The sequence below is a fragment of the Xyrauchen texanus genome, chromosome 26, assembly GCF_025860055.1.
Source record: "Xyrauchen texanus isolate HMW12.3.18 chromosome 26, RBS_HiC_50CHRs, whole genome shotgun sequence".
NCBI classification, from domain to species: Eukaryota; Metazoa; Chordata; class Actinopteri; order Cypriniformes; family Catostomidae; genus Xyrauchen; species Xyrauchen texanus.
Genome location: NC_068301.1, coordinates 12029802 through 12057798, shown reverse-complemented (window position 1 = coordinate 12057798; position 27997 = coordinate 12029802). Strand labels below are relative to the sequence as shown.

The 27997-nt window shown below is 35.7% G+C and overlaps 3 protein-coding genes across 7 annotated transcripts; 2 read left to right on the top strand and 1 right to left on the bottom strand.

Moving 5' to 3' along the window:
- Window positions 1-634: 634 nt before the first annotated feature.
- LOC127619601 (protein FAM221A-like) lies at window positions 635-9254 on the bottom strand. 4 transcript variants are annotated; one of them, XM_052092495.1, is made up of 7 exons: window positions 8947-9254; window positions 6293-6466; window positions 6008-6198; window positions 5677-5883; window positions 5168-5254; window positions 4365-4390; window positions 635-4207 (listed from the first exon to the last, which is right to left on the bottom strand). In XM_052092495.1, the coding sequence occupies exons 1-7, from the start codon at window positions 9009-9011 to the stop codon at window positions 4172-4174; spliced, it is 786 nt and encodes a 261-aa protein (XP_051948455.1). In that variant the 5' UTR covers window positions 9012-9254; the 3' UTR covers window positions 635-4171. The 4 variants fall into 4 exon arrangements, with proteins under 4 accessions (XP_051948455.1, XP_051948456.1, XP_051948454.1 ...); XM_052092496.1 differs by having other exon boundaries at window positions 635-2226; XM_052092494.1 differs by lacking the exon at window positions 4365-4390.
- Window positions 9255-9371: 117 nt separating this feature from the next.
- Window positions 9372-15478, top strand: ccdc126 (coiled-coil domain containing 126). The gene is made up of 3 exons (XM_052092499.1): window positions 9372-9637; window positions 11516-11845; window positions 13187-15478. The coding sequence occupies exons 2-3, from the start codon at window positions 11611-11613 to the stop codon at window positions 13456-13458; spliced, it is 507 nt and encodes a 168-aa protein (XP_051948459.1). The 5' UTR covers window positions 9372-9637; window positions 11516-11610; the 3' UTR covers window positions 13459-15478.
- A 2118-nt stretch (window positions 15479-17596) lies between these two features.
- Window positions 17597-27558, top strand: LOC127619599 (transformer-2 protein homolog alpha-like). 2 transcript variants are annotated; one of them, XM_052092493.1, is made up of 9 exons: window positions 17597-17735; window positions 19551-19684; window positions 19803-19968; window positions 22351-22404; window positions 23406-23594; window positions 26194-26309; window positions 26428-26526; window positions 26751-26818; window positions 27042-27558. In XM_052092493.1, exons 1-9 carry the CDS (start codon window positions 17700-17702, stop codon window positions 27050-27052), a joined length of 873 nt encoding a protein of 290 aa, XP_051948453.1. In that variant the 5' UTR covers window positions 17597-17699; the 3' UTR covers window positions 27053-27558. The 2 variants fall into 2 exon arrangements, with proteins under 2 accessions (XP_051948453.1, XP_051948452.1); XM_052092492.1 differs by having other exon boundaries at window positions 26748-26818.
- The last annotated feature ends 439 nt before the right edge of the window (window positions 27559-27997 follow it).

The window sequence follows — 27997 nt, the reverse complement described above, 5'->3', positions numbered from 1 at the left end:
TTAATAAACTGCTAGTTCTCATTTTTCTTAAAAACATATTTAATGAGTTCAGAATTAAATAAGTATATGGAGAGAGGAAGACAAAGCAAGATTTTGATTATTGTAGATTTAGTTCTTGAGATTAATTTCTAAAGCGTTTAAAAGGACCACTTTAATATTTTTAAATGAAAGAGGTTTATGAATAGAAGAGGAAAAAGTGAGATTTTGATTATTTAAAGCTTATTAAATTATCAGTGCTGTATGTTTGTATTTGTGTGTGTGCACGTGTGTGCATGCATGCGTGTTGTGTGGGCCTATTTAATTAAGCAATGTTCCAGCCAACAAATCACTTCTAGTAGGAACACATTTTGATTAGCAAAATTGCATAACTCTGATTAGAAAACTGAGATACTTAAATTCTTTTAGTTATTTAAATGCATGCAGACAAAAGGCCACAGAGTTATTGTCTACCTAACACTAAACGATACAATAAAAGGAATGTTTTTATATATATCAGGACTTAAAACTCATGACTTATTAGTAAGCTTGTACTCCATTTTTATGAATCAGTTATTCTTAATCTATTAGGGGGAGATGAATCAATGAAAGAGAGTAAGAAATGAAGTCTTTAATAATAAAAGTACAATCTCCTTAACAAATATCTTTATTTAACCTCCTTCACAAATTATAACATTGATGGACAAGACATCAGGTGTCCAAGGAAAGAGAACACACCTACTAATGATACAAATACAAATGTAGATAAATACATATTACAATACATTATACAATATTAATGGAATATTTCAAGTTCAATAGATGTTAAGCTCAATCAATAGCATTTGTGGCATTGTGTCGATTACCACAAAATGTCATTTTGATTTGTCCCTCCTTTTCTTCTGGGTGTGAATGGGGCCAATCTGTAAATGTTAAAAAACTCACTGTTTCAAATGTATAGCCACATATGTATAGACATAAATAATATGTTATATAAGTTTTAACAGAAGAATGAATGTAAGTGCTTTTATAAAATTATAAGTTTCACATTTCTGCCTTGAAACCCTCCAAAAATGGACCCCATTCACTTCCATTATAAGTGCCTCACTGTAACCTCGATTTTTGCCTTTTTAAGAAAAGGAGGGACCATTAGAAAAAATGTTTTGTGGAAATCAACATTATGCCACAAATGCTGTCGATTGAGCTTAACTTGTATTGAAACCTGAATATTCCTTTAATCATTCTAATGATAATGAGTGAATACATTATAAAGAAAAATGGTTCCATTAATTTGTAGGTTCCAGTACAGGAGTAAGAACCATAAACCCGAACACAAAGAACTATTTAAGCATAAAAGGGAATCTTTTGGTAGTTCTAAATCCAACTATTAATATCATTAAAGGGCCTTTAAGGAACCTTTCATTTCGTTTTGTTTATATATGTCACTATGCTTCCCTTTGACCAACTCTAATGAACACCTGCCAATCTATGAACATAGACCCACTTCATCGCAAGCATTTCCTTGCTCCTGCTTTCAGTCTTTAACTGACTCTTCTATGCAACTACAGATTTGGAGCTGAGGGATTTGGAGGAGGGGGACAAAAAAGACAGAATGGATTAAAGATCTGGAGAGGTAGAGAGGAGCGCAGTGTATAATATAATATGATCTAAATGAGGCTTAATATAAATAGAGGACCGGGCAAAGAGCGGCGGTACAAAAGAGATTTCTAAATAAACCAGTGAGGTATTCTCAGAGTGTTGGTGGCGATGAAAAATCCACCAATGAGCCACGAGTATTATAAGTGTGGTAATGAGAACAGTGTGTGTTTGGTCTCTTTTCTATAGTCTACGTCACTTAAAGACAAGTCTCTCAGGTCACACATACGCATTTGCACATTTCATGAGATAGACAGATGTTCTTAAGAGCAATTGAGATGCATATCAGAACAGAGGAAGAGAGTATGAACATTTTAAAAGGAAGTCGTAACAAATCCAATCAAATGGAATCTTGAAGAGCTTAGTATGAGTCATAAAACACTCACAAATACAAACACAGAACACATTAAAATATAATTTCAGATACAAGTCACACATTCAGACACAGGGGAAGACAGAACTAGCCATGCCTAGTACATACAGTACAGCAAATCATTCTTGTGGAACTGTACCAAAGATTAGGGGGTGAAATTGTTTCTTCTTTCTTTCTGCTCCTTGAGAAGAAAACGATTAAACGCTAGCCATGGAGCTCACCTAGTTCACAGAGCACACGACACTTTGTGTCTCATCAATAGAGTACAATCAATCTTTTAATTACATACTTTAATTGCTATTGTTGTTCTGAACATACCCAAGTAGAGTAGAGCAATTTAAAGTGATTCACTGAATACAAAGCCATAATCTCGCAGTCATGTCAATTATAGTGTGAATCGAAGCAGGTATATGTCACTACTGACCTCTATTGGTTGAAAGTGAATACTGTGTGGGACATAATTACATCCTAATTCATAAATAGGTATTTGACATGTAATTTTAAACAGTGACTATTGTCCTGAAATGTGGCATGCTATACTTCATCTACAACTAGTAATGATCTCATATTAAATGTATAGCTCACCCAAAAATTATAATACTCTCATCATTTACTCATGCCTCATATCGTCTTAAATTTGCATACCTAATTTAGCTGCATAACACAAACAAAGATATTTTCAAGGTCTATGATTTGTTTTTGTCCATACAATGCAAGTTAATGTGGTCCAAAGCTTTCAAGCTCCAAAAGGACATAAATGCAGCATAAAAGTAATCCATACAACCTGAGTGGTTCAATCCATGTCTTCTGAAGCTAAACAATTGGTTTTAGTTCACTATACCAGGTCCTCAATCCTGGTATCATTACACATCAATAATACATTGCATTTTTTATTTTCTAGTGTTTACTATCAACCTTTTGGCCACCACAGTTAATTTGAAACGTAACAAGGTCAATGACTTTCATTTCAACTCACATCTACATTTTAATAATTGCCCAGCTGGGTGTGGAGGAAGTGTGTAAACGAGCTTCTCTCATGATGTCCAGATGTTACGATTTTGTTTCTCAATCAAATTAATCATACCGCTTCAAAAGACATGGATTAAAACACTTAAGTCGTATGGATAACTTTTATGCTTCCTTTATGTGCTTTGTGGAGCTTGAAAGTTTTGGAACCCACCGACTTATATTGCATGGACAAAAACATGTGATACATTCTGCAAAATATCTTTGTTTGTGTTCTGCAGAAGAAAAAAAGTCATATGAGTTTGAGACAGCATGAGGATAAGTAAATGATAAGAGAATTATAATTTTTGGGTGAACTATCTCTTTAATTGGGGGACTTTATAGAATATTTAAACTTGACTATATGCATTGTTACCTTGCAGGGCCATTTAAGTGAACTGCAAAAAGCTCAAAGGTGATTACATCATATTTTCACAGTTAGAGTATGTAAAATATACACATCCCTTATAAACGTGCATATAAATATTAACCATACATTTTAACCTAAAATCTTGAGAAAAAAAGGGAATTGTCAGCCACTTAAATATATAATAGCATAGTTTTAATAAGTACATAAACTAGAGCTATTGTTTAATGTGCGACATTTGAATTTAATTTATTGAATTTCTCGCCAATTTGGAATGCCTAATTCCCAATGCGCTCTAAGTCTTCGTGGTGGTGGAGGACGAATCTCAGTCGCTTCTGTGTCTGAGACCATCAATCCATGCATCTTATCACGTGGCATGTTGAGCGTGTTACCACGGAGACGTAGCGCGTGTGGAGGCTCACACTATGCTCCGCAGCATCCACACACAACTCATCACGTGCCCCACTGAAAGCGAGAACCACACATTATAACGACCACGAGGAGGTTACCCAATGTGACTCTACCCTACCTAGCAACCGGGCCAATTTGGTTGCTTAGGAGACCTGGCTGGAGTCACTCAGCATGCCCTGGATTCTAACTCACGACTCCAGGGGTGGTAGTCACCGTCAATACTCGCAGAGTTACCCAGGCCCCCACGACATTTGATTTTTAAAAGAATGGTGATTAAAACTAAGCATGTGAGCACTGCAGAATTAACATCTAAGATATAGCTTTCTTAGAACTACCAAGAGTAAATTGCTAGAAGAATGGGTGCTTTGTTTTCATCTCCTTGGTTACATTTTCTGTTTGACCTCTTTCCGCTTTATGTGCTGTGGGATTAGAGTTATCAAAGATTACATATTTTACCAAAATTAGACTGGCAAATTCAGACTCTGGTTAGAACTCACTGGGATGAAAAATGACTTCATTAGAACAAAATGAAACACTTTCTCTATGGTGTCTTTGAGAAATGGTATTGGAACTTACTCTGTCTTTCCTTTCAATTACTCTTCCTTGTTAGCAAAGCAGAAGGGATAAATATTTTATTCAGTAATTTTATAAAAGGTTACATTTCTCAAAAAGCTTAAAATATCAATGCCATTGTAAATGATGGTCGATAAATGGTTAGTTCACTCAAAAATGAAAATTCTCTCATAGTTTACTCACCTTCATGCCATCCCCTATGTGGATGACTTTCTTTCTTCTGCAGAACACAAATAAAGATTTTTATAAAATAAAATAAATCTCTGCTCTCTTGGTCCTCACAATGCAAGTGAATGGTGACCAAACTTTAGAAGCACCAAAAAGTACATAAAAGCAGCATAAAAGTAATCCATAAGACTCCCATGTTTAATTCCATATATTCTGAAGCGATATGATATATCACATTCTTCTTCTGTTGTTTTTGGTGATTCGCATTCTTTGTGTATATCGCCACCAACTGGGCAGTGAGGAGAATTTAAGGTAAAATAGGATTTAAATATTGATCTGTTTCTCACCCACACCTATCATATTGCATCTGAAGATATACGTAATTACTGAAGTCTTATGGATTACTTTTATGCTGCCTTAATGTGCCTTTTGGAGCATTACATTTTTGGTACCCATGCATTTGCATTGAAAGGACCTACAGAGCTATAATATTCTTCTAAAAATATTTGTTTAAATATTGTTTGTGTTCAGCAGTAGAAAGAAAGTCATACACATCTGGGATGGCATGAAGGTCAGTAAATGATGAGAGAATTTTCAATTTTGGATGAATTGTCACTAAGTATTATAGATGGCCTCACCTGTAGTCTCGGTGAGTGTTGTATTTGTTCTCTCAAACACGTGAGCTAGGTCCTGGTCAGATTTCAGAGTACTAGATGACAGAGGTCCTGTGTAAGGGAAAAAATGGATATAAATACATGCATGCAATAGAGTCATCATATATCCTATAATTAAGCAATCTGAACACGATGTACAATTTGTATATCGACATGTTTTTGAAATGCAACATACGTAAGGGATAATGTAAATCCAGCCGGCAAGAGACAGAACATGAGCACAACAATTTAGGAAACATACACTACCCGGATGAGAAGTTAGTTATAGTGATGCTATGGAAAAAATTCTGTAAGTGACCAATCAAAATCAAGTATTCCAGAGAGCTGTGTAAAAAATAAAGATAAGTGTAACGTTGACTCTCAAGCAGGTGCTGTACAAATGCAAACATCCTGTTGTTGTGGTGTTGTTCTATGATGTCCCAGCAATAGGTGACATGTAGGCTACATGTGCATGCAGTTCAGAAGTGCATTACCTATGCCACTGGGATCCAGTCTTAGGTAGCCGTCTGCCAGCGAGCTGAACCCAGTCAGGCCTCCCATGGCTGCATAAGGAAGATCTGTGCCCACTGGACAACCCCGTGCCATGCGCTCTTCCCTGGTTTCAACCAGCGTCACATGGGCATATCCAGGTTGACCACATCCACACGTGAATGGACTTCGATAGCCAGTGCAGTGAGTGCCTGCAGGTAGACACATGGAAACAAACAATGTTAAGGTTAACGGAGGCTTATTTTATTTGTGCTTTAGGTGCAACAAGATTAACAATATTTACTTGACCAGGCTAATAGGTGATGCAAAACTCACATTTCTTGCATCGGTGCTCTTTAGCTTCACTGTGCTCACTGGTTGTGTGCTTGCATTGGCAGCGCACAGGCTTAGAGCCGTTGATATGAATGTATTGATAGGATACGCACTGACAACCTCTAACCCTACAAGGCAAGAATATAGGCCTTTCCTTCTGCAATTCCTCAAAGTCTGTGCAGTGCTGTTTATACCTGAGAATGAAATAGAAACATGTAAAAAGAATATATTTCTACATGTGTACATGTATGTACTTGTTTATGTATGTGTAGGAGTGTGTATGCAAACCTGTGTGTACAAAAGCAAGGTGTCTCTGGTCCAATGAGTTTGCAGTCTATCTGTCCAGGGACGCCAAAACTGACATAAAGTCGGTTCTGAATTCTTCGTGGCACCACTGTCTCCTTGTATTTTTTGTATTCATCCTCTGAAAACAGCCTACCTCCATCATCTTCACCTACAATCCTTTTCAAATATTCAATGATAGAGAATTACAACATCTTTGCAAAACTTACTTTGGAGTTGAGTAGCGAAGGAGTTTTTTTTTTTTATTAGTTTTTTTTTTTTAAGAGAACAGCAAAAAAACAAAACAAAATCTTATTTCTAAGAACAAAGGGTTGTGTAATTCAGTATACTCTGTAAAGCTGCTTTGAAACAATATTAATTGTGAAAAGCATTTTACAAATAAATATGAATTAAACTGAAATTGCTGCTCTTTGGCTTTAAACATCTAACATTACTCTAAAAGAAAAAAGAAGGCACACAGTCTGTTAACATAAAGGGTTAGTTCACCCAAAAATAAAAATTCTCTTAACATTTTCTCACCTTCATGCCATACCAGATGTGTATGGATTTCTTTCTTCTGTTGAACACAAACAAAGATTTTTTGAAGAATATCTCAGCTCTGCAGGTCCATACAATGCAAGTGAATGATGGCCAGAATTTTTTTGTCCATAAAACACATAAAGACTATATAAAAGTAATTCAAACAACTCCAGTGGTTAAATCCATGTCTTCAGAAGAAATATGATAGGTGTGGGTCAATATTTTTTACTATATATATATATATATACACACATACACACTTTCACATTCTTCTTCTTTTGTTTTTGGTGATTCACATTCTTTGTGCATAGCTCCACCTACTGGGCAGGGAGGAGAATTTATAATAAAAAAATTACTTAAATATTATTGATCGGAAATCGGATCATTTTACTCACTTGGATCTTTGAATATCCTTCAGCAAAATGAACAAATGTTTATTCAATTCATTTTGTTCATTTGTCAGAACTGAATAAGAAACAGAATTGATTAGTTCACCTTGGTTTCTCTGGTATTTATCACGTGACCACTAAGTTCCGCATAGAAGACAAGCAATTAGTTCATGAGAGACAATTACTGGTCTTTCCATTATTTTTCTCTTCAAAGCTCACAGTTCATTCTTTTGCAGTTGTTTGCATCGTGTTCAAAAAATGTAGTGTGACATTAAATTACATTTTATAATCACAAGAATTAATTAATTAATTCATTAATAATTGATTAATTATTTTCAAGCTTTACAAGAATTTTTGCCAAGTGTAAAATTAAAGTGAAATGGTCTTAGATGATTATCAGTAATTCTGTAAGGCATACTTGATTTGGGTCTACAGATCACATTAAGGACTAAGTACATAAATCATACAACAAGAGGATGCATCATGAGTGGAAAATAAATTATGGTTGATTCAAAATCAATTAAATAGTCAAAATCTAAATAATATGGGGTTTTCTAATAGCTTTTGTCTATGATATATTTTGAAGAAAAGATAAAAATTGTAAATCCATTATACACAGTTTAGAACTGGGCTTTAATTTAAGGCATCTTGCTTGATGAATGTGATTTTCCCCATCATATTGATAATGTTTAAAGCTTCAAATAACACTTTATTATCAGATTAAATGTTAAGGAAAAGAACCATCATTACAGAAATATTCACATTGTTATAAACTGCAAGAAATATAGAAAATACAATATGACACCAAAATGCTTTGGGTAAGTGCAAGGACAAAAATAAAACCTAATAACTAACCGCTTGAATTTAAGGAAGGTTGGGAGTATGACATAAATTAATTTAGCAACTTTGAGCTTATGAAGCAATCACTTCTTAAATTAACGAAAAACTCATTTCTGAAGACCCATTCGTGAGGTGAACTAATAATTTCTGTTTCCTGTACAGATACTATGCGGTTGTACCATGTCAAATGAACGAAACACCAACACGGATTTTGCACATCCATGACAAAATGAACAAATCAACCTCTGAGACTTCTCGTTCGCCAGAGTCATATAAAAGATTAGTTCAAAATGAATGACCCATCACTATTACATCTGTTTGTCCACACCTATCATATTGCATCTGAAGATATGGATTAAACCATTTGAATCTTATGTATTACTTTTATGTTGTCTTTATGTGATTTTTGGAGCTTCAAAGTTCTGGCCACCACTCACTTGCATTGTATGGACCTACAGAGCTGAAATTTTCTTCTAAAAATCTTCGTTTGAATTCAACAGAAGAAAAAAAGTCATACACATCCAGGATGGCATGAGGATGAGTAAACATGAGGACGTTTTCATTTTTGGTGAACTATACCTTTCATAAATAGTAAATATTTTCCAAATATAATTTTAAATTTAGCTTGAGAACATTCACCATATAAAAGCCAATGATTACATTTGGCAAACAATATGTCTTTGTAAAATCACGTTAGCTATTTATTTCACAGTGGTCTCTTGCCAGGGGACCATAATTTATGGGGATCCTTGGTATCAAAACCTTTGAAAACCCCTCGAGTAGCTGACCAACAATACCATGGGAAGCATGAACAATTGGGCATTTGCTTAATTTTTTTAACAAACAGAAATGAAATAGGTAAAAAAGAAATATAACCTAAAATCAACCCACCTTCTGTATTCTAAATAGGCATCTACTGCATTGCTTGCATGTTTGCCAAAGTGTGTCGTTTCCATTCCTCAGTGACTGTAAGCCTCTTTTTGTTGTCTTGTCTGTTTCGCCTTTTGTTAAAAACTACAGTGAGGCTGCACGAGCTTGTTTACGTGAAGCATTGTCTGTGTTTCTAAGCAACGTCGCTTCCAGCCAAGATGAATCATCAATTAATGTGGCCTTTGTTTAAATATTTTTTATGTAGTAGACTAATAAAACGTTTAATATAAATGGTCTCTCAGATACTCTCACGCAACCATTTTACTGGAGTCATTATCTTTTAATCTCGGTTAAGGTTTGTGGACTACATTTCCCATGCTGCCCATGCCTTTCGGGTAGCACGTGACTACGTAACATGACGTTGCACGCAACATCAACAGCTCGTGTTGTCACCGTCACCGCAGGGAACTACTGACAATTTGTCTGTTTTACTACCTAGTTTCAGGAGGCGTTAGATGATTATCTCTCTCTCTCTTATTTCAAGATGCTGTAGCTCAAAAAGGTTTCGTGATGTACTTTTTACAGACTCATCTCTCTTGAAGTTATGAAAGTTATGAAAAGTTAACTCGCCAGGGCAGACATGCAAACGTTAAATGGAGATGCCAAGAGTGTGGAGTCCACGAATCTGGTCACCTTCATCAGAGTGTTTGAGGTATTTTTTGAGTTTCTTATGTTTTTTTAATTATAATTATGACAGATAAAGTGCGATCATTAGATGTGTTACTGTCTTCTGTTTCATTATCATATCGGCCCATGCGAAATAGCCGCACAAATGAGCGTTGTTAAAACCTGACGATTAGCGTGTGTAGAAGATGCGTGAGACTAGAGTGCTCAAGTGTATTTGCTTAAGCAACATCCTAAATATCACTCACTGGTTGTGGTTTAATCTTTATACATTTCCTGTCGCCATTACTCAATATCATGGCATGTGCTGTGTTAACATCAGCATTTATATGGAGTTAAATTATAACTATCTGTCATTGAATTACTTATGATCCTGATCTTCTTTCTAAGCAAATAATTTCTCTGGCCTCCAGAGCTGCTGTCTTAAATGGTGCTGCAATGAATATTGCTTGTTCAATTTAATAATTATTGTGCAACACTGATAAGTCAGGGTGGCGCAGTCAATCAACCTTACTTTGATAACTCTTTGTTTGTACAATCACAAGCTTGATCATCTCATCTTGAATGATATAATCAATGGGCAGCAATGCAGAATTTTCGGTTTGACAATATTCACATTTTCTCGTTTTTGTGTTATAGAGCATTGAGGCCAGAATTGAAAGTGGTCAAATGTCTCTGTCCTGCATTTTTAATATAGGTCAACCCTTTTTCAATGAGTGTTTTGTGATTGGGTGGAGAATACTAATGTCACCTTAGAGAAAGGCAATGATGACAGAGACAAAAAGCTCAAATTCCCTCTGCATCCTTCATTCTAACAAAGTGTTTCACTCCCTGTTCACTAAAGTGTGGTGTTTTATTTATGCAAACTGAAATGTGAAACCTTGTGTAACTGCATTGTATAAATTGCATTAAAATCTGATTCAGTTTTATGGGAAGAGATGTTTTGTAATAGAAGCAGGGTGGTGGAAATCGTTGTTGGTACAGCTTAGTGAAGACTGATAAATATACCTAAAAGTAGAACTGCACCAAAGTATCGGCTGCCGATATTTATCGATATTCATTGCCAATTATTGATAAAATTAAACCCATCGGTGTTTCGGTTATAAGCATGAAAATGCAGATATGAAAAAACTATTCTTTTTTTATAATTAATTAATAACACATGTAAAACACACTTTGAAAACTCTTTGGTTAACTTTTTATTTTTCCATGATGTGTTTGACATTTCCATGGAATTGCCCAACATATGCATAGTATGAATTTCTCATGTTATTTTTTTATTAAACTGCAAAAACATACGTGCAAAAATGTTTTAGAAGTACAAAGTAAACATTTTTTCATATTTAGGTATTTTTTATCTTATTTTAATCTTTCTATCATTTTGTTTTTTTTATTATGGCTCTATTTAAAAATGTTGCCTGTCATGATCAACAGATTTAGTTTATGTTCAATTGAAATGATTTATTGTTAGAAGAGTTAAAAAGCTTTTGTACCTCTTTGTAAATTGTTTAAGCAGTATTCTGAAGTAAAATTTGATTACAAAATAAAGTGAGTGGCAAAAAATCTCAGTATGGGCCTATAGTTTTTTGTTAAAATCGTATTGGCCAAAAATTTTCATTACGTTGCATCACTTTCTAAACAATATGGATACTATAGGAGTGTTTGTTGAACAACCTGACAGTTGTTGGAAAGAAGCTGAAAAATTATGACTAATCTTACATATATTTTCTTGTTCTTTGTGTATGGTATTTACAGTAGGTCCTTGTAGCAGTAGATTGGCTAGAGACTTTACCTTCACCATTTTCTATGCAAAATGGCTAAACAAATGTCTGGAGTCAGTAATCCCTAATGATGAAAAGTCTCCCCAGTTCTAACTTCTAACTTTCCATTTTGTTTCATTTTCAAGACATCCTATTCCAAATCTTGAACCTGCTGGCCTCTTCTAAACCTGTCCCCACACCTTCCCCTTAACACGGGTCCCAGCTGGCCTGCAGAATTGCAATGCTGGGTTGTCTGCTGCGTAGGAGCATGTCTCACAGACTGAGCATATTTCTGGTGCTCTTCGGCCTGGCCTGGTGTCTACTGCTGCTTCACTACACCGTCACACAACCACGCCGCCAGACAAGCGCAGAACTCCGCCAACAGATTCTTGAGCTCAGCCATCGCTATGTCAAAGTCCTCAGCGAGGAGAACCAGAACCCCTCACGGCCCCACGGCACCTCCATGGCAGGATATGGTGAGGATTTAAAACCATAGATTTGAAAGGTCACATAATCAACCAACTATTAATAATTCAAATTGAACATTTTAAACAATTAACTTTCTGTTTTGAAATGTCTACTCTACTATTGAAAAATTACGTTTGTGTGGGAGATAACGAAGGGCTCTTTTTTTAAACTAGCCAGTGAACTGAATTTATGTGAAACTCATTAACCATGATTTGTAGGGGTGTCTAAAAATAAGATTTTCTGATGCATCAGGATCTTCATTTGAACGATCTTGACATTGATACTTCAATCCCGACATCGATCTTTAACTCTATGCGCAACCCTCCTCTACAGTGAGAGGTAATCACTCCAATTTTGCCACCAAATTTCACGTTATGCAATGAAAATGTATATATTTGGCAGCTGGCTGGTAAATGTTTACATTTCACTCACCAGTTGTTGTGTAAGTATAGTGGTGAAGTATTCAGCAGCGAGATCCTTTCACTGTGTGTTGAGTATTAATGTTGTTCTGCATGTCCAAAGATGAGATCCAAGCAACCGATTTGTCATTGAATAATGTCTCTTAATACCCTTTCTGTTCTCTATGGTCAGTTGTTGATCTAAAACAACAAAAAATAAACATTTAATTCTGATCATGCATGGCACAGATAAGATAAAGTCATTCGAGTCCTCTCTCATTAATATGTGCTCATCTACAGATGCTTTTAACAGAATTCCGGATACAAAATGTGACCAAAAGAATGAAAAATGTTTCAAATATAATTGGTCAAATTAATATATTCGTAATGCACCTAAATAGAAGGTCTCCTGTATAATTGAATTTAAGAGAGAATTTATTTAATATGTTTGCAAAATTGACATTATACCTGAATTATACCCATATGAATTGGAATAAAATAGAATCGAGATATTGTGGATCGGAATCGAATCGGGAAATTTGTATCAATACCCAGCATTAATGATTTGCTATTTGATATTTTCAGAGACTAAGACGGACCACTTGTATTAAAACGAGTGGGAGAAATTGGAACGCCCAATATGGCGGGTGTAGAAAATTACATATTCAAGAAAAAGACCCAATCAACTTTTAGATAAAGAGATCACCTGTCAGTTAATTCGAGAATGTGCTTCAGCTTGATCAACCTGAAAAATAGTGTTTTTTACGTGTTCTGAGCTAAAGAAGTTCAATTTATGATACCATTGATGTCAGACTTTACTGTTGATTTGAAATATGTAGTTTGATCATAATATTTTCCAATCGTTTTGGAGATTTTGTTTTCCCCATTTAAGCAGATAGGAGCTTTACTTTTATACCTAATATTTCTTTACGATCTCTTCCTTTGCTGTAGCTGATTTGAAGAGGACAATTGCTGTGCTTTTGGATGATATTCTCAATCGTTTGGTGAAGTTGGAGGGAAAAGTGGATGCTGCTGTGAATGCATCAATGCACAATATGTCCCGTTCTGCTGCTGGTGCTGGAGCACTCCTTGCTTCAGGTGTCTCTGTTTCCAGGCTCATCAAAAGCAACATGCCTTCCCATCCGCCAGATAGGCGAAGTAACCCTCTTCAGTTTCCACCACAATCACCTGATCGCCCACATAGACAGCACTCTTTAAAATAATAAATGGTGGCCATGGACATTTTATGTGCCACCACAGAAAAGACTTGAAAAATGCATATATATATATATATATATATATATTTTTTTTTTAGACTGAAGCAGCTTTTAGACATGTTTTTTTTTTTGTTCACATGAGCTTCAGCTTGAATGTTTTGTCTTTTATTCATGGATCACAAAATATTTTATAATTTATACGCTTTATGGAATTTTAGAACTGAGAGAGTAGTGGGACTATATTGAACCTTTTAAACGGAAGAGTGTTTTTTGATATCAGAATGAGTGTTTCATAATATATCTGCAAAAGGCTCCACAAGTAAAAGTATAACCTCCACCGCTACAGTTGCTAACAGCGTGTAGTGCACTTAGATGGATTCCAGAGCAAAGGTTTACATGTGAGATGAATTGTTGGGATTCCACATACTGCTGTGCTTTATCTATTGAACAGTGGAGGAAGTTAGCAAATCTAAAGAATATTTATATACTCAGTGAATAGTTGGTTAATTTAAGAATGGGGTAATATACCTCAGTTGCTTTCAGTTCATAGAACTGAATACCAACAAAGCTGAATGCAGCAGTTAGCTTTCCATAAAGAATTGTGCACCATATGTCACGACTGAAGCCAATAAATATAATAAAATATGTACCAGATCTTTAAGAGTTCTGTTGTGTAAAATGCCACCTCGCTGGCCCAACGGCGGAATCCAGGGAAGTGGTTAAGGTATCTGCACATTCGTCTTTTTCGTGTAAGTGTGGCTGTAGCTTCATATCTATTTTATTTAGTTAAGACTCCATTAATAATTGAATAGGACTCCAATTATATTAGACCTTGATTTTAGGTTGAGATTCCAATTATTATTGATCATTAATTGAGATCTTATCTAGATTTGGATATATAGTTATTCTAGTCAATTCTAAACATTTAAATTGCTCTCGTTCATTCGGAATTCTGACGTTCAGGGCCTCTTATCGGCCACGTGCAGGGGTCCCACGAAACTCAGTTTGATCTTTAGTCAGAGGTAAATTGCTAATACTATTTAGAATGATTGCTACCATAGCTTTTCTATTTCTAAATAGTAGTCTAACTTAGTTCTATAGATCTGTATACACTTAATTAATGCAATAATATCTCTAGACAGAGGTAAACGACTAATAATACAGTTTAAATAGGCTGACCAATACCATTATGCAAATAGTAGCTTTGTTTAGTTCTATACTTTCCTATTACACTTGTGAAGAATAGTATTAACATTAAACTGGGGTAGTGACTAATAATATTTGGATGGGTCGATCAACGTTAAATTGTACCAAATAGTTTCTTTAGCATTTACAGTATATTACACTATACTAGAGCCAAATGGTTAATCAGAAAGCTAAGATCCCAGGTGAAGTGCTTCGTGCTCCATCAAATACTGGGTCTTAGTATGTAATAACCCTGATCACAGATTTATGGTAACAAGAATTTTATGTAATTTTCTAAAGCCAATCATTTCAGAATAAGTCAGAATAGAATCAAGTTTAACAATTTATTACTCAGGTAAATATGGATCAAGCCAATTATATAATCAATTCTGAAATAATCAATACAAAACATATAATGCTCAAAGATGAATCTTAAGAGTAGATGCAAAGTTCTTCAGGAAAGTATGTAGTGTAAGCACCACAGGGATTTCTGGCTACAGAATATTCCAATGAATAATGTGCTAAATTTCCTTAAAGGGGAAAATGTTTGAACATAAATGTGTGTTGGCAGTGTGTGTACACAACCACCCTATCCACCCAGCCCCTTTTTTTTAATCCCCATTAAAAATAAGCACTGAACAATCCGTTCGCAGATTCTGTACAAAGTGAAGTCACTTTGTACAGGCCCTGCCCACGACTGTTGACGGACACTGCAGACGGACATGTTTGTTTGTGTGTGATGTTTCGTTATAGCGCTTAGCGAACGTTGTAACAGTATTTGTGTGTGTTTGTTGCTCATCCATCATTGCAAAACTGCTAAATAAATGTATCAAATAAGCATTCGGAAACTTCCTGGTTCATTCTCAATGTTTTTACTTCTGACGGAGTCTCGGTCTCATCAGTGGCTGACTCCGGTCAAACATAAAGGGTTGAACACCACTATTTTCGCTGTCAGTCAGATTGCTTATGATGTCAAGTTAACTGAAGTGGAGAGTGAAACACCAGCTCATTTGCATTTAAAGACACACACACACACACACACACACACACACACACACACACACACACACAAACAGCTTGTTTTTATTGATATAATAAATTATCTGTAGAGTATTTTGAGCTGAAACTTCACAGACATATTCTGGGGACACCAAAGATTTAAATTACATCTTGTGAAAAGGGGCATAATAGGTGCCCTTTAAATACCCAGACCACAACCAAATGGAATGACAATAAGAATTTGGGGATGAATAGGTTTGGAAATATTGGGGTCACACCTTATCTGCATACAGGATGTTGGCAAGCCCTCAGAATTCCTCTAAATTCTCAAAATTGTGCTATCATGTATTTTACAGTTAAGGTAATGAGAACATTGTACCAGTCACACTGAGACCTTTTCTATTATATGAAACCTGAATAGCCAGTCATATAATTAGACATTTGTTACCTACAAGATGAAAGTGTGTTTAAAGGTGATTTTGAGTTGAGAGGGACATGAGGGGAAAGGAGAGAGAACAAATATGAGAAGGAAACAATGAAGCAATTCTTGCTCAACTGGGTGTGAGATGGTGTCTTTGCGAGAACGTTTCTATGCTGATTTTCTCAGAGATTATACATTTGCACTTTGACTCCCTTTGAGTCCAAACATCCACCCCATCTTACAATTTCTGATATCTCAATGTAAGCGAAGGTTGAAAATGTCCTACAGTGATACCATGGTACAGTGATGTATCAGCTGGCAATACCAAGGTACTTTGATAACGACAGGGTGGCCCAAATGAAATGGTTCCACTATGTTTTATTGCTCATACCTTAAAAATGAATAAAGGCTTTTGCACAATTTTTTCCCTGTAGGTCTACTCCCAATGAAACAAATTGCTTATTTAAAAAATATGTGTAAAATCATGACTACTTACAAGAGATAAAGACTCCAGTCACATTACTAACCTTATAAAAACTGTTTTATTCATCATGGAGGGGGTCCCCTCATGGGGGCTGGCACTTTAGGATCATATACCTAGTCGAATACTACTCACTTAACCCCTGTGTGTCAATTTAAAAAAAGTTACTCAGGTCCTTAGAGGACAAAAAACTGCCATAATGATATTATATATTAATATTATTTTTCACTTTCAATTTTTGATAATGATAATGTCTGCCAAATATTCATTCATTTTCAGGATTTTAACCCTCTAAATGGCAGTTTGTTTACATAATGCCAATGTTGTTTTCTGTACGCAAACACACACACATTTCTCAATAAACACATAAAAAACACACTCTGACATACACATCTACACAGTTTCAGCTGCATAATTTATTAAACTGGCCTGCAGTGCTCTATAATACAGCAAACAGAAAATAGGAAAAAAGTATGTATTTGCTCCAATGGCCTTAACATGAGAAAAATTGCACCATCTGTTGGAAAAAAAAAAAAAAAATATATATATATATATATATATATATATATATATATATATATATATATATATATATATATATAAAGGAAGCCAGTGCTCTGGAATGAAAGCATAATATCGTAGAATTCGTGATGTTATGCTTTAATGGCAATGGGATCAAATATTGGCGTTTTAATGGGTTTCAACGGGGACTTTTTTGTCCTTAAGGTCCTGAGTGTAACTATTTTGTGAACACAATGTATTATAGATTTATTATATCAAAATTCCCCCCCAAAATACACACCTTTGGCTAAATTTATGCCGTTGGCATTAACATAGCCAAAATGACTGAAAAATCTGTGTAAATCTAAGAGGACATGAACAAAAACTTACTAAGTGCACCTTTAAAAATGGTATTGCTTCGGTAGTTGATACAACAACATTGTATATTTCAGGCACATCTATCCATCCATCCATCCATCCAGCCATCCATCCATCTATCAATCAGTTCAGGCGGAAGTGACGTTGTTCAGTAAGTTTCTTCACATCCTTCACCACGCGCTTGTGCTGGGCAGCCATTTTCTGCAGTTACATCAGAAGCGGAAGTCTTTGGCGAAGAATATTTTCATTTTCACTCCTTTTGCGATTCTCAAATATTTAAAAATGAGCGATGTCGAGGACACGCGTTTCGAAAGGAGGGTAAGTATTTTTTACGTGTTCATAATAAGCACTTCACCTAAAAAAAAAATCTTCCTTTCGCTATGCAGTAATGTTCGGTTTATTGAACAACTAGCAGCTCTTTTGTTTGTTTACTATACAGAACTGGCTGATTAGCTTGTTACATAATCATCGGATAATGATACGCAAATCAACATTTTCAGTACAGCAAGAATCTAGAAATCCTGTTTAAATTATTCGGTTTAAAAACAATCTGATGAATATTAAACAAATGTAATTTCCCCTTTTTTTTTCCTGAGATGTAAACCAGTATGTATTGATATAAATATGTGATATTCAGCTAATCGTGTACTTTTGATAATTGCATGCCTGCTGGTGTGTGTTTTATATTAGAGCAATCTTGATTTGGACATTAATTTACCCCAAGTTATTGTTTTGAATAACTTGGGGTAACTTGCAGTTAACTGCATTGTTTTTTAAGATTTTATATAGATTTTTTATAACCAGTGTCAATCTATTAGGGTCAATTATAGCCTCCAAAATCACACAATAGTAACTTAAGTACTTTTGGTTTCTCTTTCCTGCTTTCCACAGCATTTCTCAACTTTTCTCTACCCTCTGTCTCTTGTGTTATATAACAAACATGTATATCAAAAGGAGTAGTGAAATTTGAATAGTTCAATCCCATTTTATTTCAAAATTTCCCTTGATCTTAATTGCTCTGAATGTTCTTTTTTCATTAAGGTTATTGGTCGTGAAGGATTTGAAGAGTTAAGGCCAAGAATGTGGAAGAATATTCAAGATAAAAGAAGGCTTTTGAAAATGTTTACAGAGCAGACGGTTAAGTGGGATGGGGAAAATAAAGAACGGAAGATTGATCAGATAGAAGCACACTCGCAATATGTGTCTAAGCAGAAAAAAGAAAAGAGATTTCAGATTGGGGTGAAGAAATGAAAAGGAGAGAAAAATGAAAACTGAACAAATGAAGACCGAAGAATAAAATGCCTGAGAGAAAGGAATAGCGTATTCTGAAAACAGAAGAATGAATAAGTCCGTAGGCTAAGTAAATGCCAAATTTGTGTTCCAAGTGTCTTTACAATCTCTTCTTGATGATGATTTGCATGTTTGTAGTTGTACTATATGGTGCTTTTGGAAAGAAAACAATTTAGCATAGCAAAGACCTGTGATGTCTTTGTAACTTCTGTAACTGTGTTAAAGGGGTCATGACATGAGGAATACAATTGTCCTTGATCTTTTAACATAAGTCATTGTACTATGAAAACATACTGTAAGTTCAGAACTTAAAAAACTTTTGTTGAAACCAAGCTGCTAAAACGACTCATTCCCTACTTCCTCCACATTGTGATGTCACACTGTGGTAGGAATTTGCATCTGACCGTCTCCAGAACAACACATCAATGCCTGCTTTACCTTATCACTTCAGTAGCCCAACCAATAGCAGTGAGATGGCAAGTAGAGAGAGCAGACCAGTCTAGAGCAGAGAGCCAGTCATAACAGTGAGTGGTAACTGTTGTCTTAAAGGAGAATCGTCACCAAAATAAAGTGTTTCTGACAGGGGGTCAGAATGAAAACAACATTTTTTTGTGCAAAAATGTAATCTGAACCTCAAGGAACATATTAAAATAATAAAAAAGGCATGTCATGAACCCTTTAAACATTTTATTTAAGTTAAAGTAATTCTAACACTTCCCTCCACAGCTTCAATAAAGTGAATGCTTGGATTGTGTTATTGTGAGATATAGTGTGAGTGTGCAAGTTTGCTTGCTTTTTAAAAATTTGACTTGAAAATATTGTAACACATTGTTGTGACATTAGGAATCCCGCTCGCCATCTAAATCGGAGCGGGGCAGTCCCGCCCGTGCCAAGTCGAGGAGCAGGTCTGCCTCTCCCAGCCCTGTCCGAGCATCTAAGCATTCTGATTCAAGATCCCGATCCCGTTCTAAGTCCAGGTTAGTTCATATACCGATTAAACGGCAAGTGGCCATGACTCAAAAAAAATGTTTAATTTAAAACATGTCTTAAATTGTTGGGGCTTGTCCATGTGTCTCTTATCTCGGTCTTTTCCAGGTCTCGTTCACGTGGGCATTCAAACCGTCGTTACAGCCGTTCGCGATCTCACTCCCGCTCTCACCGGAAAAAGTCTCGTTCACGGTCTTACAGCCCTGAGAACCGCCGCAAGAGGAGCCAGAGCACATCGCCCATGTCTAACCGCCGCAGACACAATGGCAGCAGGGTGAGTATCGGGGGTTTGGGGTCACAGCTGATGTTAAATCACTGTAACTCAGATATGTTTGGTCCCAGGTGGCCTATTTTTGTAAATTCAGAAATGTTATAACATTACTCAATTTACTCACCCTCGTGTTGTTTCAAACCTCTATGACTTCGGGCACAAGGAGATGTTGGGGACTGACAGCCTCAGACATCAAAATATTCTTCTAAAAATCTTTGTGTTTAGCACAAGTCAGTCGGTTATCGGCATCTGTGATGGCATGAGGGTGAGTAAATGTTGAGAGAACGATTTTTGATTAAACTATACCTTTAATGAATTAGGTATCATTAATTAACAATGAACAATATATTTAATGAAATTGTATAAATATAATATTGTAAAAAGTTTTGTTCATAATATGTTAACATATCAGTATTTCCTGCACCGCTATCTAGCAGCGGCGCTCTGCCACTACTGAATCTCCAGCGCCACTGCAAGAGAATGATACTCAAATTGTGAGCTTGCTGAATTCAATGTGATGAGAGAAAAAGGAACCGTTCCGCAAAAGAATGCCAAAACAGCATATCTTTCTGATGCAGTGTAGGGCTGAACGATCCATTGAATAAATTTGAAATCAAGATATGCCCTTATGAATATTAAACTGCAAAGTGCTGTGATCTAATCAAGCAAACAGTCTGCATGCGCTGCTCCACGGAACTATTTTCTGAGCGCATGTGTGGTGGTTCTGTCTGTGCTCCCTTCACTAATCTCATCTCATGTACAAGAAAATGGATGTTGCGTTCAATTTTATTTACATGCTCTAAATTCACTTTAACTAACCACTACAAGTTACTTTAAAATTACAAATCGAAAATGTCATAATACCAGGTGTTTTACCATATTGGAATTCATAGGCATTCATTCAAAGGCTTTTGTTAACGTGATTTCACACAGAAAATAAAACTTAACCAGATCCCCTAGCAATTCCGTGTACAAATTAAGAAATTATTAGAGAAATATTTAATTGTATAATAATAATAATAATGTTGTTATTAGAATACATTTGTAATTAGGGCTCAACATTGTTCACAACTTCAATAACAAAAAAATTACCGGCTATATTTGTGATATTGTTTAGGCCTGTGCCACATATTACAAAGTTAATATACTTAATAATAATCCAGAGTGCATATCTTTATAATTCGCTAGCGATCAGCTTGTGTGTGAGCTGAACATGTGCAAGTGTTTCAAGAACGCTTGTGGTGATCCAGATAAGCGCTTGTGTCAACTTATGACAAAATGCCCGTCTAGTGAGGTATTCATGTGTATATGGAGAGTGATGTCTGAAGTGAACGTAAGCAGTGGAGGAAAAAAGCAGATTTGTATTAAACTGTCAGACTTGTAAGTGTAAATGTGAGCTAATATACCTGCTGCCGTCTAATGTGTCATCATAATGATATGAACTTAATAATTGAACGAACATAATAATTGAACAACCATAATGAGAAAACCACTCACTGCTCTTTAGTGAATAACTTTAGTAGCTTTAAAAAGTATAATAATCATACATTGAAGACCAGTAGTAATTTCATATCACATTTTATTCTGAATATTTACTTGAAATTTGTATTTTTGTGTTCTATTATTATCAATATATATCTATTCATTGCTGTTTTTATTGCTGTTTACTTTTTACTGATTGTTCACTAGTCTTGAATAATTACTTGAGAACTTGAAATTCTTACAAATTAGTAACATTTGAAATCAAATTAAATAACTTATAGAATATTACTTAATAGAAATTAATAAAGAAATGTTTTATTATTTGTTGTTATTGAAGCTGGTATCAAGAATTGTCAAATTAAATGACTGACAACTAAAATTGTGTGCGTTGTGACAATGTATCATAATATAGTGGACAAGTAACTTGTCTGAAGTAAATTGGTTTACTTTTACAATATTTTTTAAATAAATTTAAATTTGTACTTGTATATAATAAACAAAATAATATAGTATAATATAATATAGGCGAGGCGTTTTCCCCCGCAGCAAAAGCTAAATTCCTGTAGGAAACACTGTAACATTTATTTATTTTATGTTGTTAATGTATTACTCCAAGTAGAAATTTCAATTAACCAAGATAAATTAATGTCCTAAAAGTATTATGCATTGTAAGTTTATGTTAACAATTTCCTTAACTAATGTTAACTTGTACAACTTTATTGTGAGATGTTACCCAGGACTATGTTATGTCTTTATTAAAAGTGATCTGTTTGTACTGATATTCTTAAAGGTGTGTGTGATTCTATTTTGCACCAAATGCATGTAAATCCCCAAAACAGCCTTACGGGGACAAGCATGACTGTCTTTAATAATCCCTTTCATTCCCTCTTATTACATCAACAGAGCTCATACAGCCATGACTCCAAAAAAGACTCGCACAGTCATGGTGACGAAAGGGTATGTGGACCTTCCTTAATCTTTTAACAATTACCTTTTTGAACAAGTAGGTCTCCATTTTGCCCTTAAAAGGGTTAAGATTTCCATGTGGTGACTTCTGCTTTTTAAAAATGGGTTTGTCCTCCTGAAGTGAATATGAAGGCCCTGCAGGCAGCTCATGCAATGACCATATTTATATTGTGATGACGTAGAAAATTAACAATTGTTTTGTTGTATGGTAAGCATCAACTTGTAAAATATGTTATCACTCCTTTCTTTAAAACAATTTCAACGGGGTTATTAAATGCTGTCACACAGTTAACCGGAGAAATGTCAGGAATTTAAGCAGTCATTTTGATTTACTGCACCCCACCAGAAAAAGTGAAATATTTCCTGAAAAGTCACAGGTACATCCATTTCTTCAGGGGTGTAACAACAAACACTGGATAACTCAATCTGGTTATTACATAAGAAAATAAATGTTGAGATGCTTTTAATCACGTCCAGAAATGTCATTGCATGTGAATATTTTGTGTGGTCTTGAATGTGCTCAGTGAGACACAACTTGCAGTGCAGGTCAGAATAGTGTGAAAAATTGCAGCACACTTTGAGTAAAGGCAAGTTGAGATTGTACACTTTTATTATACTTTTTTCTCTCTGAGAACAATTGTTCTACCTCTGTCCTGGTTAGTAAAAGTATTAATGTTTGCTAAAGGTTTGTTGATGTGTGTGTATATGTGTGTGTACATATATATTATATAATGATGATTTATATGTATATTATATAATGATTTATATGTACATTATTAATAATTTTGTTGGTGTAGAACAAACAAAGAGGCCACAAAATGTTAGAATCTTGGAATAAATCTTATAAGCCTGTATTGCACAGCGTTTTTGTCAAAGCTACATAGATGTCACAATCAGTAACTGAAGGATCAATGTTGTATTTGAGTACTGTTCAATTATCTGATGTTGCTGAATTTTGTATCTTTATCACCGTACTCGCACTTCTCTTACAGGCCAATCCAGACCCTAACACATGTCTGGGCGTGTTTGGTCTGAGTCTGTACACAACTGAGCGAGACCTGAGAGAGGTCTTCTCACGTTACGGTCCTTTAGCTGGTGTCAATGTTGTCTACGACCAGCGTACGGGACGCTCTCGTGGTTTTTCCTTTGTTTACTTTGAGCGCATCAGTGATGCCAAAGAGGTAAGTCCCCCAACAGGAAATAATTCTTAAATGACTTGCAAAGACAGGATCAGAGGCCAAGCAGTTTAGTGGTTCTCTTTATGGCAGCTTGAGTACAACTTGGGATTTTCTTTTGTAACAACTTGGGGAAAACTACAGCTGTTTTTTCAAACCTAGTTAGCCTTATTTACTATCTACTGCCTTCATGGGTAGCTGCCTTCTAAGCACACTATTCCGGTTTTCAGTTTCCTAAAATAATCCTAATATACAAAGTATGCCGTAATGGAGAGCCGTTGTTGTTAAAGGACAACACTGTTCTAGTGTGAATGAGAGGTGTAAACATAGCAAAGTTTGTATTTTCAAACAGATTTGTGTGGGCGTGGCCTAATATTGCATTCACATGTCGGAATTACGAGATTTTGACTTTTTAAAAGCATTAACGTCTTCATAGAACTCATAATTACACAAAAGTGGTCATCTCTGAAATCATCATCTTCCGACTTGACAGTCATGATGTAACAAGAACCAATATGGTAGTGGCATCAACGGTTAAAGGTATTGAACAAATTTCTGTTTAAGATGCCATTTTAATATGCTTTTGTTACCTGGAGCTCTTTAAGCATTTTGCTAAAATTATTGAATGAAGATAGTGAAAAGTACTTTGCTGTTATCAACAACAAAGCTGTTTTGGCATTGAGCGTTGGAATAGAAATGAACTACCAAGGTCCGAGGACTTGAACAGCTTCAAGTGGAATCTCCACATCGCCATCTCATAATTACAGTAATTCTGACATGACACATCATAAGGCCATGTACACACTCATAAGTTTAAAGCCCAAAGTATAATTCGGTCAGATGAAAACACTTGAGCGCCAGCATACAGGACGTGTGACGGAAATCTCGTCATCAGTTGAATGCTTGAGCACTTAATGCGCACAGCCCATTTTTTCTAATCGCGTGTCTTTGAACATGCATAATGCGCCTGGAATTATTGGGTCAATAAGGTGCCAACACTCACACATGACCTTTTGCTGTCATGAAGAAGTGCTAGAAGTTATAATCGCCACTAAACAAGAGATGATCGTGGAAACAACAACAGTGGATGTTTCACATCAAGAGCACTTGTGAGGAGGTCTGAAGTTACCTGCATTTGTATAACTTAAGTCTGAAGTAATAAAAAGGAATCTTTGTATCTAAATTACTGAGGGGAAATAGTCCAGTATCGCATGGCAGTCATAGCGAGCATGCACCAATCACCTGTGAATGTGCTTTCAGTCAAATGAAGTATACTTTGACGGGCTCCCTTTTGACTGGACATGGACGCTAAGCATACGCATCAAAACTGAAGTATACGTATTTGTTTGGATGATGCACCATATCTAGACCAGACGATGTCATAAAGCCTTTGAGGCTGTCAACACTAGATGCATCCAGACGGCATAATTGATTACAATGGGAGCAATTTGCTTTTGTCGCATTGTGCCGTGCCACTCGGATTTGATGTGGACAGGGTGTAAGTGTAGGGTGTACCACCATCCTAACTGAGATGGACCACTCTTAGAAGTGAATGCTTTGGAATGCTCTTAGGCCATGTCCACATTACTACATTTTCGCTTAAACTCATTCATTTCACTATGTTTATGCCAAAGTCTTTTTAGCAAGTCAGTCTACTCGGCAGTCATCTTTGGAAAGCCCTTCAGCAGGCTGGGCAGCTATTTTTCTATGTAAACAAGGGGGATTCAAGTTCAGCTCTTATCTACTTGAATGGGGAAAGACCAAAATCTCCAAAACAGTTGGTCAACACTGGTTTAATTATGTAGAGCTTCTTTACCTCAGATTACGCAAAAAACACAATTTTCCTGGCTTGTCTTGCTAATGCGAATGCATGCTCTCCAGCTGTTTGTCAGGCGAAATGTGTAACTAAAAGACGATTGGCTCTTTTACCTGTAAAGCGGACCTTCACATTCTACATCCGTTACCATATATCATTTTAATAGATGTGGCATGTCTCTGCTAAATAGTCTCTGCTTATGTCTCATCCTTGCTAGAATGGTGCTTTTCCCCATCGAAAGTGCTCTCCATTACCACATAGTTTGGACAGCGATGATGTTAGAAAACTGAAAATGGTTGTTTCAAAATTAATTGGATTAGTGTGGACGTGATCTTAGACAGTAACACGGCAAGCCAAACAAAATAGTGCTACTCGTGTGAAATGCATGAGAAGGCACAACATGCTGCTGTGTAAAACAAGTGATGCTCTCTTAAAATAAAAATGTGTAGAACACATAAATATTGGGTAAAACAAAATGAATTAATTGAATTTGAACTTTTTTTAATTCATCTAACTGGTCGCAAGCCATTCATTTATTTCATGAAGAAGGCAAGATACATGTGATTTAGTCTTATAAAGCTGTCAAAGTAGGCAGCTTGCTAGGTTTTGGAAGAGTTGATGTACCTGTAGGTTAAACTTTCAGGCATTTTGACTGTTAAAGTCACACAAAGTTTTCACCTCATGAGCACTACTTGTATGACACATGACTGTTAAAGCGTTATAACTTTTGAGTGCACTTGTGGGTGTATGTCCTGTGTAAAAAAAAAAAACATTTGTCCCTCACTATAGGCAATGGAGCGAGCTAATGGCATGGAGCTGGATGGAAGACGCATCAGAGTGGACTATTCTATCACTAAACGTCCACACACCCCAACACCAGGCATCTACATGGGTCACCCCACACAGTGAGTATTCACCTCCACACAAGCAGTTCATTGTTACACTTTAACATGACTGGCAATAAGTTTTAGTTTGCATAGACACAGTGTGTTTAAAAGCACTTAAAATGGGATTGTGTTTTAGGAATGGAGGTGGGAGCAGCAGCAGCAGTGGTGGGCGCAGACGAGAGTCGTATTATGATCGTGGCTATGATAGATATGACGAGTATGACTACAGATGCAGGTAATGTGGAAAATTATATATATATATATATATATATATATATATATATATATATATATATATATATATATATATATATATTATGGTATGACAATATTATATATCCGTCTAATATATATATTTAGATGGATGGATATATCATATTCTATGCCATACCATAATTTTTCAGTGTTTAAATGTGACAATCCATATGATTTCTGACTAGTTCCTCTCTTCTCCAGCAGGAGGCGCTCTCCATCACCCTATTACAGCCGATACAGGTCTCGTTCAAGATCTCGCTCATACAGCCCACGTGAGTGCGGATTTAAATGCCTTCAACCAAAGTTTTCCACACATGACATGCCCAAATGAATGCCTGCCTGATAAGCCACAGACAGCTTCTAGAGAATATTACTCATTACCTTGTAAAAAGATGAGCATTATTCACAGGCTAGCTCACAGAATCACGTGTACCATGTGATGGACATTTTAATTACAGACTCATGCTAAGGAATGTCAACTTTTATCTTTTGCAGGACGATACTAAGAAGATCCTGGCTGCGTTGTCTTTTTGCCTGGAGTTTATCGGTTCTAAAGATATCAAGTACATGTAAATTCACTGTTCAACAGGAAAAATAAGCACCTGAGTGCTGGTCAGATGAAGAGCAGCTCTAATTTGACAAAGGATTTGTGTAGTAGCTGTCTTAATTTGTAGACTTTCTAGTCATTTTAAAGTCTGTTGAGATCATAGATTGCGTCATCATGGAATTTTGTGTGCAAAACGTTTTCTTTCTTTTTTTTGATTGTGTGTTCTTATGGTCTGATGTGAATGTTCATATCCCTGTGTTCTTATATACTGAGCATACTTTGACAGGTCTGTATTTTGAGTGTGAGTGTCTGTGAATGCCTGTAAATTCAATGTACTTGAGAAAGCAGACTTAAATTGCGTTTGTTTTTCTGTGACATCAAGATCTTTTATTTTCTGTAGTAATTGGTATTTCTTTTCTTTTCAAGGAATAAAAAAAATCAAGAAATTTTGTCTTGACTAAACATGCTTTGATGTGCTATTCAAATCTTCTAAAAATCTGTGAATATATGCTTTAAAAATAGCAAATGAGTTAAGAAATTATATATTTATACCCTAAATAATGAGTGCTGAATTTGAGGACAGTAGGAAACGGATAATGTGAGGTCCAGCTCTAAACCTAATTTCTCTTGTACATTAATAGCAGATTTGAGTGCAAGAAATGAACATATGCTAAATAGAAGAATAATAAACCATAATATGATTTTGAACCTAAAATAGAGCTTAATTTGATTAAGATAAAATATATGTAATATGCATGGTTCAAAATCTACTTCAGGATTTGTCCATGTCACATAAATCTTGTAAAATGCTTCCACACAACTGTTTTCAATAAATGTTTATTGCCGCTATTTGGAAAGATTAGACACAATCCATACAGTATGAAGATGCCAACTATTGGCTCAT

Coding starts and splice junctions, on each gene's coding strand:
- LOC127619601 (XM_052092494.1), bottom strand. CDS start 9,011: ATGGAAACGACACACTTTGGCAAACATGCAAGCAATGCAGTAGATGCC. Junction 6,199..6,292: donor CCTTGCTTTTGTACACACAG/GTTTGCATACAC, acceptor TTTCATTCTCAG/GTATAAACAGCACTGCACAG. Junction 4,208..5,167: donor AACACTCACCGAGACTACAG/GTGAGGCCATCT, acceptor CTAATCCCACAG/CACATAAAGCGGAAAGAGGT.
- ccdc126 (XM_052092499.1), top strand. CDS start 11,611: ATGCTGGGTTGTCTGCTGCGTAGGAGCATGTCTCACAGACTGAGCATA. Junction 11,846..13,186: donor CACCTCCATGGCAGGATATG/GTGAGGATTTAA, acceptor CCTTTGCTGTAG/CTGATTTGAAGAGGACAATT.
- LOC127619599 (XM_052092492.1), top strand. CDS start 17,700: ATGAGCGATGTCGAGGACACGCGTTTCGAAAGGAGG. Junction 19,685..19,802: donor CGATCCCGTTCTAAGTCCAG/GTTAGTTCATAT, acceptor GGTCTTTTCCAG/GTCTCGTTCACGTGGGCATT. Junction 22,405..23,405: donor ACAGTCATGGTGACGAAAGG/GTATGTGGACCT, acceptor CTTCTCTTACAG/GCCAATCCAGACCCTAACAC.